The sequence below is a fragment of the Pteropus alecto genome, unplaced genomic scaffold (assembly GCF_000325575.1).
Source record: "Pteropus alecto unplaced genomic scaffold, ASM32557v1 scaffold71, whole genome shotgun sequence".
Lineage (NCBI taxonomy): Eukaryota > Metazoa > Chordata > Mammalia > Chiroptera > Pteropodidae > Pteropus > Pteropus alecto.
Window position 1 is genome coordinate 946324 of NW_006433024.1, and position 11929 is coordinate 958252.

Consider the following 11929-nt stretch of genomic DNA (forward strand, 5'->3'; position numbering starts at 1 on the left):
TATATAAGATTAAAGAACTTGCTCAATTTAAGTCCAGGCAGTTTGCAGGGTGGGGACTCCTCATCCATGAACCAGGAGGATACTGGCCTGCCTGGATCGTCCTTTCCAATTGTCATATTCTTTTGAGTCAGCGAGGAATCCAAACAGCAACTGAGAGGGGGGAAGAAATCCTCAGGCCAATTAAAGTTGAGGAACCTGTGGGGCCAGTGTGTCCAAGGTACGGACCGGGAGGGACTCCTATATGAAATGCAACAAGGTTTAGCTTGAGCCAGCCGGGGTCATGGAGCCTCTCCTGGCTTCCTCAGGCCACTCTAATTACAGTCTGTGGTAGGTTCCAAGGAGGAGCTGTTTCGGGGCGGGAAGCTTCCTTGGGTATTGTATTTGCCTATAAATACTTCAAATAGTTAAGTGAAATGTGCAGCCTTTGAAAACTGGAGAGGAAGCTATTGGGAGGCCGCCCTCCTCCCCTCCCCCGCCCCCCCACCGGGCCGCCTAGCAGAGCAGGCAGAAAAGAGAATAGCTGGCGTGTTATTAACGGGAGAGACGAGAAACAGCCCTGCCCAGGCCAAATTTGGTCGGGGTAGGGGTGGGGGGACGCCGGGCCTCGGGCGCGACTCCGGAAGACTTGAACCGTTAAGGTGACCAGAATAATTTGAAAAAGGAAACAAACTTCCCTCCAGCCGTGCCCGCGGGGCCCTGAGGCGGACGTTTGCGTTCGAAAGGGCATTTTTCGAAAGAAGCTTTCAGGACGCGGGGGTGTCAGCCCGCGAAGAAGCGCGCAGCCAGAGTAGTGCCGCAGAGCCGCCACCAGCAGGCTTTGTACTTGCGGCCAAGCGCGGCCCCAGAGTTTCGGCCGTGGCTGGGTAGTTGAGGCCACGCCCCCTTTGCAGTGCGAGCCGCGGCCGCTGATTGGTGCACCGCGGACCAATGGGCGCGCCGGGGCGGCCCGGGCTGTCAGCGCGCGCCGCAGCCGCGCGGGCCGCAGCCTGTCTTCCCTTGCGCGGAGCCTCGTAGCCAGCGCAGCCTTCCCGGGAAGCGCGGCGGCAGCTCGCGAGCGCAGTTCTGCTCATCCGCGCGTCCTGGTGCCCGCGCCCCACGGCCACAGCCTTGCTGCGCTATAGCTCACGGAGCATGTGCAGACCCGCAGGCCCTAAGGTGCTATTTGTCCGGGGGCTTCTGGGCAGTGGTGACTGTCACGCCTAGAGAGACCTTTCGGGGGCTCTCGCCGCGCCTCTGCGTCGCAGGTGACACTGCGGTGCTAGAGATTAGGACGGCCACTGCCTCTTGGTGGAGACGTCTTGGGTTCTGTGCGCCCTCCCTCTCCTTTCCTCCGCCGCTTGCTTCTTCCCTCCTGCCGCACCTCGCTCCTTCCCGTGCCGCCTTACACCCGAAGCCTCCGGGGACTGGAGGCGTGCATCCCCTCCGCTTCACTTCCAACGGGCCTCCTCATTTCGGAGATGCAATGACAACTTAATATGGGCTTCCAAGCCTCTGGATCCCAGGAGGAAAATTGCAAGCGGCAACAGCCCCTGAGCGTCCTGAGCCCTTGAACAGGCCTCTCAGGTGGGGTGTGAGACCCGGCTGCAGCATCCATTCAGGTGGGACCAGCTGAGCACCGCGACAAGTCCTCCGCGGCATCCCGGCACTCCGAAGGCGCGATCGTCGGATTGCTCCAAGCTCCCCGACCCGGGGATATTTATTTTTTCCCCTCCACTGGTGGTGGGCGCATCGCGGGCCGAGGCCCGGCGCCTGCTCTGCTACCCGCGCTGCCTTTAGCGGTCGCCTCCGCCGCCTCTGCCAGGGACGTGCTGGGAAAGCCGAAGCCCCGGGAGAAGATGCCGGCCATCCTGGTCGCCTCCAAAATGAAGTCCGGACTGCCCAAACCCGTGCACAGCGCAGTGCCCATCCTGCACGTGCCCCCGGCCCGGAGCGGCCCCCAGCCCTGCTACCTCAAGTTGGGAAGCAAGGTGGAGGTGAGCAAGACCGCCTTCCCTAGCCAGATCCCCCTGAAATCGCAGGGGCTGCAGGAGCCCGCGGCCGAGGGGCTCCCGCTGAGGAAGAGCAGCTCTGTGGAAAACGGGTTCGATACCCAGGTGAGAGGCGCTATGTACCCGGGCACTCTTCTGGGGGAATGGGTGAATGCTTTTTATGGGGAAGGGGAGAGTGGCAAGGCTGGATGGAGAAAGGGCTACCCTGTGGGCGGAGAAGGGAACCGTTCCACTTAGGCCGGCAGATTGGGAGATGTGCGAGAAGAGTGGGCTGGCCGGTGGGTGTGGCCCGGGTGCCCTAGGTTTGCCGTAGGGATCTGTATGAGACCCCGGGTGCCGGCACGCCTGCGGCTTTCTTTTGGGGGGCATGGCCAGGGTGTTAAAAAAAAAAAAAGTGTGCAAAGCTGTAAATGTCAGGTCCTGCATGTTGAGGGCTTGGCTTCCCAAAAAGCAGTATAGGCTGTGTCTGTCTGTCGGTTCTGCAGAGATTTTGTCCCTGCCAAGGAATGATCTGAGGCTTCGTTGGACTCAACAGCCCATGGCCTGGCTGCAAGATCCAGGAAAAGGCGTCTGGGGTGGCAGCGAACCTGCTCCCCTTGGCTTGAAGATGACCCGCCCCTGTCCCATCCCTTGGACTGACAGAATTCCGGCCATGGTGCTGGGACTGCAGTAGGAGTGCCCAGTGTACCAGCTGAGGCAGCCAGCTGGAGACTCCCAGCTTCTTGGCTGGCTGTTGCGGTGGGGGTGGAGGTGGCTGCCTCAGAATGGCGGCTTGAAGCTAAGCCCCTCCTTCCTGGGTAGTAGATCCCGGTGCTGGTAGCCGGGTTTACTGGGAGTGGGGCTGGGGAGGATGGTTTGAAGAGAAGTGGTGACTTCTACCTTTCCAGACAGAGCCCACATAGCCCGATTCAGCCAGGTGGCAGGCCCTGGCCATTCAGTCTCTTTTAAGGAAAGCAGCAAGGGCCAATCAGGTTCTCTTGGCCTCCTGCCTTCCTGCTGGGTGGTTTTATTTATTTATTTTTTACCCCCTCTTCTGGTTGGAGGGAGCAGGGACACGCTCTGTATTTTCTTGGCAATCAGTCATCAGGGACTTTTGGGGACAGGGCGACCTGACGGATATGACTGCCCTGGTCTGGAGAGACAGGAAGTCAGAGGGGGAGGTAGTTCAGGGCTGGTGTCAGGGAAGTGGCAACACACCAGCTGACCTTTCTGGCACTTACTTCTCTGCTGACACTGTCTCCACCTTTTTCTGGAGCTTTCTCTGATCAGAGGCTAGAACTCAACACATTCCTAGCCTTTCTGATGGAGGAATTGGAGCTGGAAGCTAATTGTAAGCAGACTTTCAGAGCTCTGGGCTGGAGAAGGCCCTCAAAGCGGATTAAGCTCCCACGCCAGGCTAATAAGCATGCCCCTTGCTGCTGCACTTGCTAAATGTTTCTGGAAGCTGACAGGTATGAGTGATGGTGTGTGGGAGGAAGGCAAGATTTTCCCCAAAGCTCCAGGAGTCCTGTCTCAGCTCGGGTTTTGTGCTCCGCTTTCTCTTTCTGTTGTTAGCTACAGGATTTGTCCAGTGGACTCAAATGGGAATGAGGGGAGTGGCGATGCACTATTGCAAGTGTTTCCCCTTCATCCTAGGAGGTGGGGTTTGTGAGATATGGTGGGCAGTATGTGGGAGGCTAGAGCAGTGACTCTGGGACGTGACACACATCCAGCCTGATGAGGAGGACCTGAGGAATGAGAGGGAAAGTAAATTGATTGTTCATACCCAGGCAGCTGTTCTGCCTTCTCCCATTTGACCCTTTACTTAACAAACATTGTCGAAGGACTTAAAGTGGGCAGGCTCTGGAAAGGTGATTCATCACCTTCTTCCTTGAAAAAAAAAAAAAAAGTTCTCCAGCTGCTCCCAGAGGGCCTAGGATAGTCCCAGTCCCTCAAAGTTTTGCTTTCCTCCCTCACTCTTGGCCCAGAGTCAGCTGAATGCCCTCATTCCACCTGCCTTTCCCTCAGAGGAAACTTTTGCACTGACCGTGAGGATGGTGTAGATGACTGCTAAGGAAATTGGCCACTTCCCAGTGGGCTATCCTAGTTTTTACCAGTCTGCCCTTTTTCTTATCTGTGTCCGGGCTTCCTGGGGGGTTCTTCTCTGTGGCATGTTGCAGATCCTTGTTCTCATTGCCCAACTCTGGCATCAAAGTGACCTTGACAAAAGTAGTTTTCCCTTCTTTGAACCAGGCTACCTCCCACACTGCCTGATACAGTATCCATTCACCATCCAGGAAAACCTCTCCATTATGGCTTGAGGACTGTGTCTAGCTTGGCATCCGGCAGTCCCTGATCTAAAACCTGGTATTTATCTCTAGAAGATACTCAGGAAATGATGAGTTTAAATGGCAAGTAATGTTTTTGGTCTCTGACTCCTTTTTTATTTAGGAGTTTTTTCACAGAAGGCTGGGTTGTGTGGTGGTCAACAGCACAGGTTTTACCGTTAGGTGGATATCCATGGTGTCCTGTCTCTGTCATGTACTAGCTGAGTGACCTAGTCAATTTACCTCCTTGGGCATCAGTGTTCCCTTCTGCAAAAATGGGTATAAACAACCACACAAATAGTGAGGATTAAGAAAAATAACATGTCAAGTGTTTAGCCCAGAGTCTGGCAAACAAGGAACTCAATAAAATTAGCTATATTGCTAAATCAAGAGAGGGCATGTTGAACCTAGATATAATAGCCTTGAAGTGAGAAAAGGCATAGCTTAATTCTCTCAAGCCCTTGAGAAGGTATCATTTGGTTCGGAAGGATTTACTGAGCATTAATCATGTGCCTAGTACAGTACCAGGCATGGTGAGAAGATGAAGGAAGGGCACAACCACTTGTTAAGTGCCTGATGTGCCAGGCTCTTTACATATGATCTCATTTCATCCTCACTTAAAGCAGATGTGATGTTTTCTATAACAATAATTTTCTATAACAATAATAATATAATAATGGCAAATCATTATATAGCACTTTTTATGTGCTGGAATTGTTGTAAAGATATCGCATAAAATACTTCATTTGATTCTTACAACAATCTGATGAGATAAGTGTGATTACTCCCATTTTACTCATGAGGCAACTGAGGCAAAGAGTGGGTTAGTAACTTTGTGAGTAGCGGAAGTAGAATTAGGACTTAGATAGTCTGGCTGTGGACTCATTGCCATTAACCATGATGCCACACAGAGATAACCACAGAGACTTCTGATTACTTGCAGGCCTTGATTTATAAGACCATTGCTCTAATCACCGAGCCAGAAGAGTAAGTGAGACTCAGCAAGGTGGAGTCACTTGCTCCAGGTCATCCTGCTCCAAAGTGATGGAGAAGGGAGTCCAGCTCAGCTTGTTTTGGCTTTAAGGCTAGTGGTCTTTCCACTCTTCATAGCTGCCTCCTCCAATATGCTCTGGCAGATAAACACTGTAAATAAGACATGGCTGGGCTTTGGGGATTTTATAGTCTAGTTGGGAGGCATAAGGGATGTTCCAAGGGCAATGGGGCACATCACAGACAGGGCTGGGAGGTATGCTTGGGGATCAAAAGAAAGAAAGGACCGTGAGGGCTAGAGAAGTCCAGAGGGCCTCATGGAGGAGGCAGGAGGTGGCTGGGCTTCAGAGATGGCAGGAATGGCTGGGTGGGAAGGAGAGAAGGTGAGATGAGCATGACAGGGAAGGATGAGGAACAAGGCCATGCAGTGGTGCAGAGCAGGATTCGATATTGGCTCAGGCAAGCTGTACCTGCATGCACAGGTAATTGCTCCATCCATATCTACTGTCTTCCTTTTAAAATGTGATGATGAGAAAAGAGTAAAGTCTTCTCACAGTTGAAGGATTGGATCTGCATGCTGGCTTTCTGATGGAAAGTAATTCTGAGCATGCAGGGTTGTTATGAGAAGATGGGGGGATGGTGTCCATAAAAGACCTGGTTCCTAACAGACTCTTGGGAAATGACAATGATTATCATTATTAGCTTGGGATTCAGAATATTCAACGTGATAGTTACAGGGGAATGGAGGCAGTTCTCACAGCTTCTTTTATTATGCGACAACTCTCTTTAGCCAGTGACAGACCATTCTTCCCCAAGCCTGCTCTCCATCTTCATCAAGTGTGAAAAGACAGAAAGTAACCAGCAAGCCAGCAAATAGCTCTGAGATGCAGCCCTACTGTCAACTCCCTAAACCCCTCACCTTGACTCTCCCACAAACCTATAGCTGGGCTCAACCTCGCAGTAAAAAGGGAACAGTGATCTGCAACAGCACATCCCTCCCGAATTCCCCTCCTGGTGCTGGGATACCTGGGCCTTTCCCCAAGAATGAACATTTATAGCATCTGCTCCGTTAACATGGTGTGTAAATTATGACCATGTGCAAAGAATTGTTTTTTAGAGATATGCTCTGTGTTAGTTCAGAAACCTTGTCCGCCGAACTTCAGATAAGGAATGCTCATGAGCTATTTGAGGAGAGGTTAGCCTATTTTTAAGAAGCAGTTGCGGGGGTCGGGGGGGGGAATTATATATGAAATACTTTGATATTTCCTGTTTTTAGGAGCTTGGTGCTCAACTTGCAACTCATTTCTTCAAAAAAGTAATTAGAAGTGATTGAAATCCTTTGTGAATGTTTTAGATGTTTAGAAAAGAAAGTGCAGGAGGCCTCTGGGAAGAGTGCGCAGCTCCAAGCTTACAACCTGTTGCAACTTTACCCCATTGTGTTTTGATTAGAATCCGTGCTCTATCATCAAAGTTGATTATGGATTTGATTAGTGCATTTTTTTGCTATTGTGTTATTCCCTTTCTTCTCTTTCTCAGTTCTTGGAGGGGAATGTGTAGCATGGTTATCTGCCAACATGCAAGAATGTTTATAGTTCACATATTATTGCTTATTCCATGGGTTAATTTTCTGAAGATACTTTAAGGGTGGGATGGTGGCTTATTTAGGGTATCATTATGTGTGTATATATGTGCATATAAATACATCTACTTCTGGACATGTGTATATACACATATATACACACACAAATACAAATATATACACATGGAACAGCTTAAAGTAATGAGCACATGTAAGCACACACACACATCAAAGGTTAGGCTGGAGGAATTACAGCCCAATTTCCAGCTTTCAGAAGAGTTAGGTTTGTTTCCCACTTCTCACACTGTCTTCCTCTGTGACCAAGATTGAAGCACCAAGTATTGGTGTCCCATTTTATTTACTTACAAGACATGAGAGATGTAGCCTTGAAAGAGGTGTTTTAATTAGGTCCTAGTGAAGCTCCTGAAGCCAAACCACCCAGTGAGATTTTGGCTTAAGGTTAGAGATTCTTATTTCTTAGAATCAGGCTCAGCAGCAGGGAAGGGAACCTGTATGGAGCATCTGCTATAGTACTGGGTAGTCTGTGATGCCATACGTGTGTGTGTGTGCGTGTGTGCGTGCGCGCACACACGTGTGTGTATACATACACACACATATATATAAAATTTAATTTCAGACACAAGAAACTGGATTAAAATATAAAGTGGTCTGTGGATTTTACATGAGGAAGCTGAGCTTTGGGAAAGTTATTTAACTTTTCTAAATGCCAGTGTCTTCACCTATAAAGCAGAAATGGTGATGCTTATAAGTTGACTATGAGGATTCAGGAAGATAATACAGGTAGGTTGCTGAGCACAGTGCCTGGTGTGTAATAAGTAAGGAATATATGTTATTGCCTATTTATTACCCAAGGTCACAACCAAGTTTGGAAACCAGATCTGCCTCTTCCAAGCTCATGTTCTTTCTTTTTACACTACCTCTCTGCCTCCTAAGTGCATAGTTGATTACATGGAAGGACAGATGGCTTACACTGTGAAAGCAGAGAGCATAGCAGGACTTTGATTAGATTAATGGGGAGAAAGAGTAAATTAAGAACAATCTCCTCTAAATGAGTCATATCCAGAGTGGTAAAATGAAACCTCTACATTTTGGTCCCAGACATACCATCTCTATAGCACTAACCACACTGAAGAATCTGCCGCAAACCAAACTTATGGGAAGGCGCCTTTGTATACCCAGTCCGAGCTGGCACTGTAGAGGTGGTTGAGTGGAGCTCGGCAGTCTGATGGCCTTGCCCAGGACCAAGAATGGAACAGTCCCATTGATTGGGCTTTTGAATAGCTTCTTATTGTTCTGAGGGCAGAAGGAAAGCCCTCTTTTCTCACGCCTGGCCTGATTGCAGTGGAAGCTGGACCTTGTGATCAGTTTGGTCATTAAGGAGCCCCAAGGCATGGCCAGCTGCCCAATGGTGTCTTAGCAGTAGCCACAGGGCCAATCTCAATGGTGACCCTGTCTCTTAGTCACATTGTTCAATAAGATGAACAATATGTTCCTAGAATGTCTGGGGAAGAATGGACCATGTGATTTGGGGGAAAAAACTGAGTCCCAGGCTGTGTGTTTCAGTTCACACAAGACAATAGTGAGTGACACAAACGTTTTTGCAGGAACCCCAAATCACCCACACAGAACCTAAAGAATGACTCAGGACCTAGTGCTCGCTTTCCCAAGGAAAACAGGCCCTCTCTTGTGTTTTGCAAACAATGGTCTCACAGCCTCTGAATATTTTGTCTCTCCTTCCAAGTGAAACCTTAATACTTTCAGTGAGTTTGGTTGTTCCAAACTTTCCTGTCTTGGAGGGAGAGAAGATAGGGTAGAAATGAGGGGTTGGTCAAAATAATTATCAGCCTATCTCTCAGGATTCTTTTGGGGCCTTTGAACAAAATCAGTTACTCATGGCAGTGTGACAGTAAAAATAATTATAGTAATGGTTGCTGACACTGAGCATACCCTCTGTACTAGCCTGATACACAGCACCAGAAATCTATTATTTCATTTAATCCTCACAATATCCCATGAGGTAGATGCTCCTTCCTGTAGAGAAATAAAAATGACAGCTCTAGGAGTTAGATACTTCGGTTCTAGTTCTGTCCCTTTTGACACTTTGCTGCATAACCTTCAATAAGTCACATTGTCTTTTCAGCTTCAGTCACTTCACTTATAAAAGGGAGAGGATAATACCTGCTCTGCCTTTTTTTTTTTTTTTTTGAAGAATTATTCTGAACTTTAATAGAGGCAGTTATTATGACTGAGGCACTGGTTTAAGCAACTTGCACCCTAAATACCCTTTAAGGAAACCAAGGCTGAGAGAGGTTAAGCTATTTTTCCAACTATCACAGTTGGTAAATGGTGGACCTAGAATTTGAACCTATATTTATTTGGGCCCCCAAATCAAGTCTCTTGAATAGTACGTGTGAAAGTACTTTGAAAAAATAGCTGAAAAGACATTGTGAATACTGAATCAAAGTAAATTGCTGTAAAATTTCCCTTGTCTGGGTCCATATGCCCTTTGACTCCTCCTCTGTGCCCCCCGAAGTTTGGAAATGTTGAAAATCTTAAATAAATATTAGATGCTTAATAGTGTCAGTTAATCCCCTCTGGGGCATTTAAAAATCCAACTGTTCTGAGGCCTCAAGATTCAGCAAGTGTTATCACTGAGCGTAACTGGCAGGGCTGGTTTTGGACAGAAGAAGAGATAATGGGAAATTGGGTCAAAGTCATCCGTTGTCATGAAGAAGCAATCAGATAAATTCAGATTATGGATCATTCTTTAAGACAACATGCCTAGGATCTTCCAAACTGTCAATGTTATGAAAGACAAAAAAAAAAAAATTTTTTTAAAGGCACGTGGAGAACTATTCTAGAAAAGAAGACCAAAAAGCTTAACAGCCAAATTCAGTGAGAAGTTCTTGACTGGATTATGGATGAGCAAAACCATAAATGCTAGGTCATTTTGGAGCAAATTAGAGATATTTGAATGCAGATTGTATATTAGATGATATTAGTCTATTGATTTTAGTGGTATTGGGTTTTGTAAGAAAATGTCCTTTTTCTTGGGAGATACATGCTGAAATATTTAGAAGTGAAGTGTCTTGATGCCAGCAACTAACTCTCAAATGATTCAGGAACAAAGGTGAGTATATCTGCAGAGAGAAGAAGAAAGCCAATGCAAACTGTTAACAACTGGTGAATCTAGGTGAAGCTGTATGTACAGTTCTTTCAACTTTTCTGTGTTTGAAGTTTTTCAAAATAAAGTGTTGGAAAAGAAAACAAAGCCTTCTCTAACCAGTATACATTAGCAAGCCCCTTGACTTCTATGGTGTACCCATGAGAACATAAATGCAATAGGAGGGAGGGAGAGAGGGAGGGAGGGAGGAAAGGAGGAAGGGAGTTCAGGCTTAGCGTCATCTCCTCCAGGAAGCCTTCTGCCACCACCATGGTCTGGATGTATTATCTCTCCTATGTCCTTCCATAGCCTGCTCTGTAGCCCCCACTGCTTGGACTGTGAATGCTTATTTAGCCAGAACATGGCTATCATAGGTTAAGGATGTGTCTCTCTTAATCCCTTGTGCTCCAAGGCCAGCACATAGTAGGCTCTTAGTTAATATTTGCAGGAGAAAGAAGGATGGGTGTGGAAAGATGAAAGAAAGATTTGAAAAATGGGAACACATGGATATTGAGCACCAGCTGTGTTCATGAAGCTGTGGCTAAACCATATGGATCCTGAAGAACTCTCTCTTGGGATATGAACTGAGAAGTGATGGTGGGGGCCAAGCACAGGAGACATGGAGCAGGCAACCTGAACACTGGCTGAGGCCAGCATCAAAGCTCTCCAATATCAGGTCTTAGAGAAACTTGCCTGGTCCGGCTGGGTAGAAGTAATAGGCAGATTTCTTCACACGAGGATGTTTACGATGTCCAGTGAGATCTGTCAGGGTGTGATAATGGTGGCACAGCAGACTGGAAGGGCTGATGGGGAGAAAACACTGAGGGCTTTAGTGGGTCCCCTCCCAACTGTGGAAAGAGGACCTGAGAAGGGTTTTGAAGGATTTTAGTTGGTTAAAATAAGGGGAGGATTTAGAGTCCTAGGGTGGGACAAACTCTCTAGGAATGATGATTACAGAAATGATTTATGTGCCATTTCCATATGTAATCTCATTTAATCCTCCACTAACTTTCTGAGCCAATATTATTGATCCTATTTTACCAGTAAAGAGAAATGAAAAAGCGTTGAGGCGTCTAGCCTGAGAGGGGTCATGGAACTTATTCAGGTCACATAGCTGGTATGGACAGTGGCAGGATTTGAACTTGAGTGTTTCTGATTCCCAAATCTATGCTCTTAACCACTACCTTCTTCTGCCGGTAAATGGGAGAATTGGAACTGGCCCTAAACTATATTCTTTGCCCTTCCTCTGAGTCCCATACTGAGGTGCTACTTAAGACAATCAAACTCCCAAACCTCCCTCTCCTGGGAGCCTGCTCCCCATTTCCCTGGCCTTGGCCTCCTCTTCGTTCCTTGTTGGGCTGCCTGTGTCTGTTCCAGCCTGTTGCCAGAGGCTCTGTATTTACTGAATGAGAAGCATCACTGCTTTTGCCCACATCCTGTTGCAAGCTGGGCACGATCTCCTTCTCTCACTGCTGTGGCTGCTGTTTCCCAGGTCACCCCCTATGCTGCTGGGCCTGGCTGGGTCCATGTGCCTAACACCTGTGGCAGGACCTCCTCTGCCACAGGCTACTGGGCTGCAATTCTGCAGACAGTCCTCATTTCATGCTGATTTGCTTTGATTCTTTTCAGACCTCCGAGTGACGCATGTTTACGTCAAAATGTGTGGGCTGCAAGTGTCCCAGAGCTGTCAGATCTTCCTATGTGCTCAGGTTGTTAACTGTCTCTGGACTGAAAAAGGCAAGCCCTGGAGGGAAGAATACCATTTAGGTGACCACCCCAGATTTAGAATAACCATGCTTAATTGGGGTGTCTTCCTAGTGGTCTATGCCTCCAAGGACTAGAGACTTGAGATATCTGAGTCAGTGTAGACCTTGGCGGCCAT

The 11929-nt window shown here is 48.0% G+C and overlaps 1 protein-coding gene across 7 annotated transcripts in view; it reads left to right on the plus strand.

Annotated features, from left to right (window-relative positions):
- Nucleotides 1–1006: 1006 nt before the first annotated feature.
- NAV2 (neuron navigator 2) overlaps nt 1007–11929 on the plus strand; it is a 369408-nt gene continuing 358485 nt past the window's right edge. For all 7 annotated transcript variants that reach the window (XM_025044097.1, XM_025044092.1, XM_006907971.3 and 4 more), the window contains exon 1: nt 1007–2093. In XM_025044097.1, coding sequence (XP_024899865.1) covers nt 1836–2093 — 258 coding nt within the window. In that variant the 5' untranslated portion in view covers nt 1007–1835. The remainder of the gene's footprint in view (nt 2094–11929) is intronic.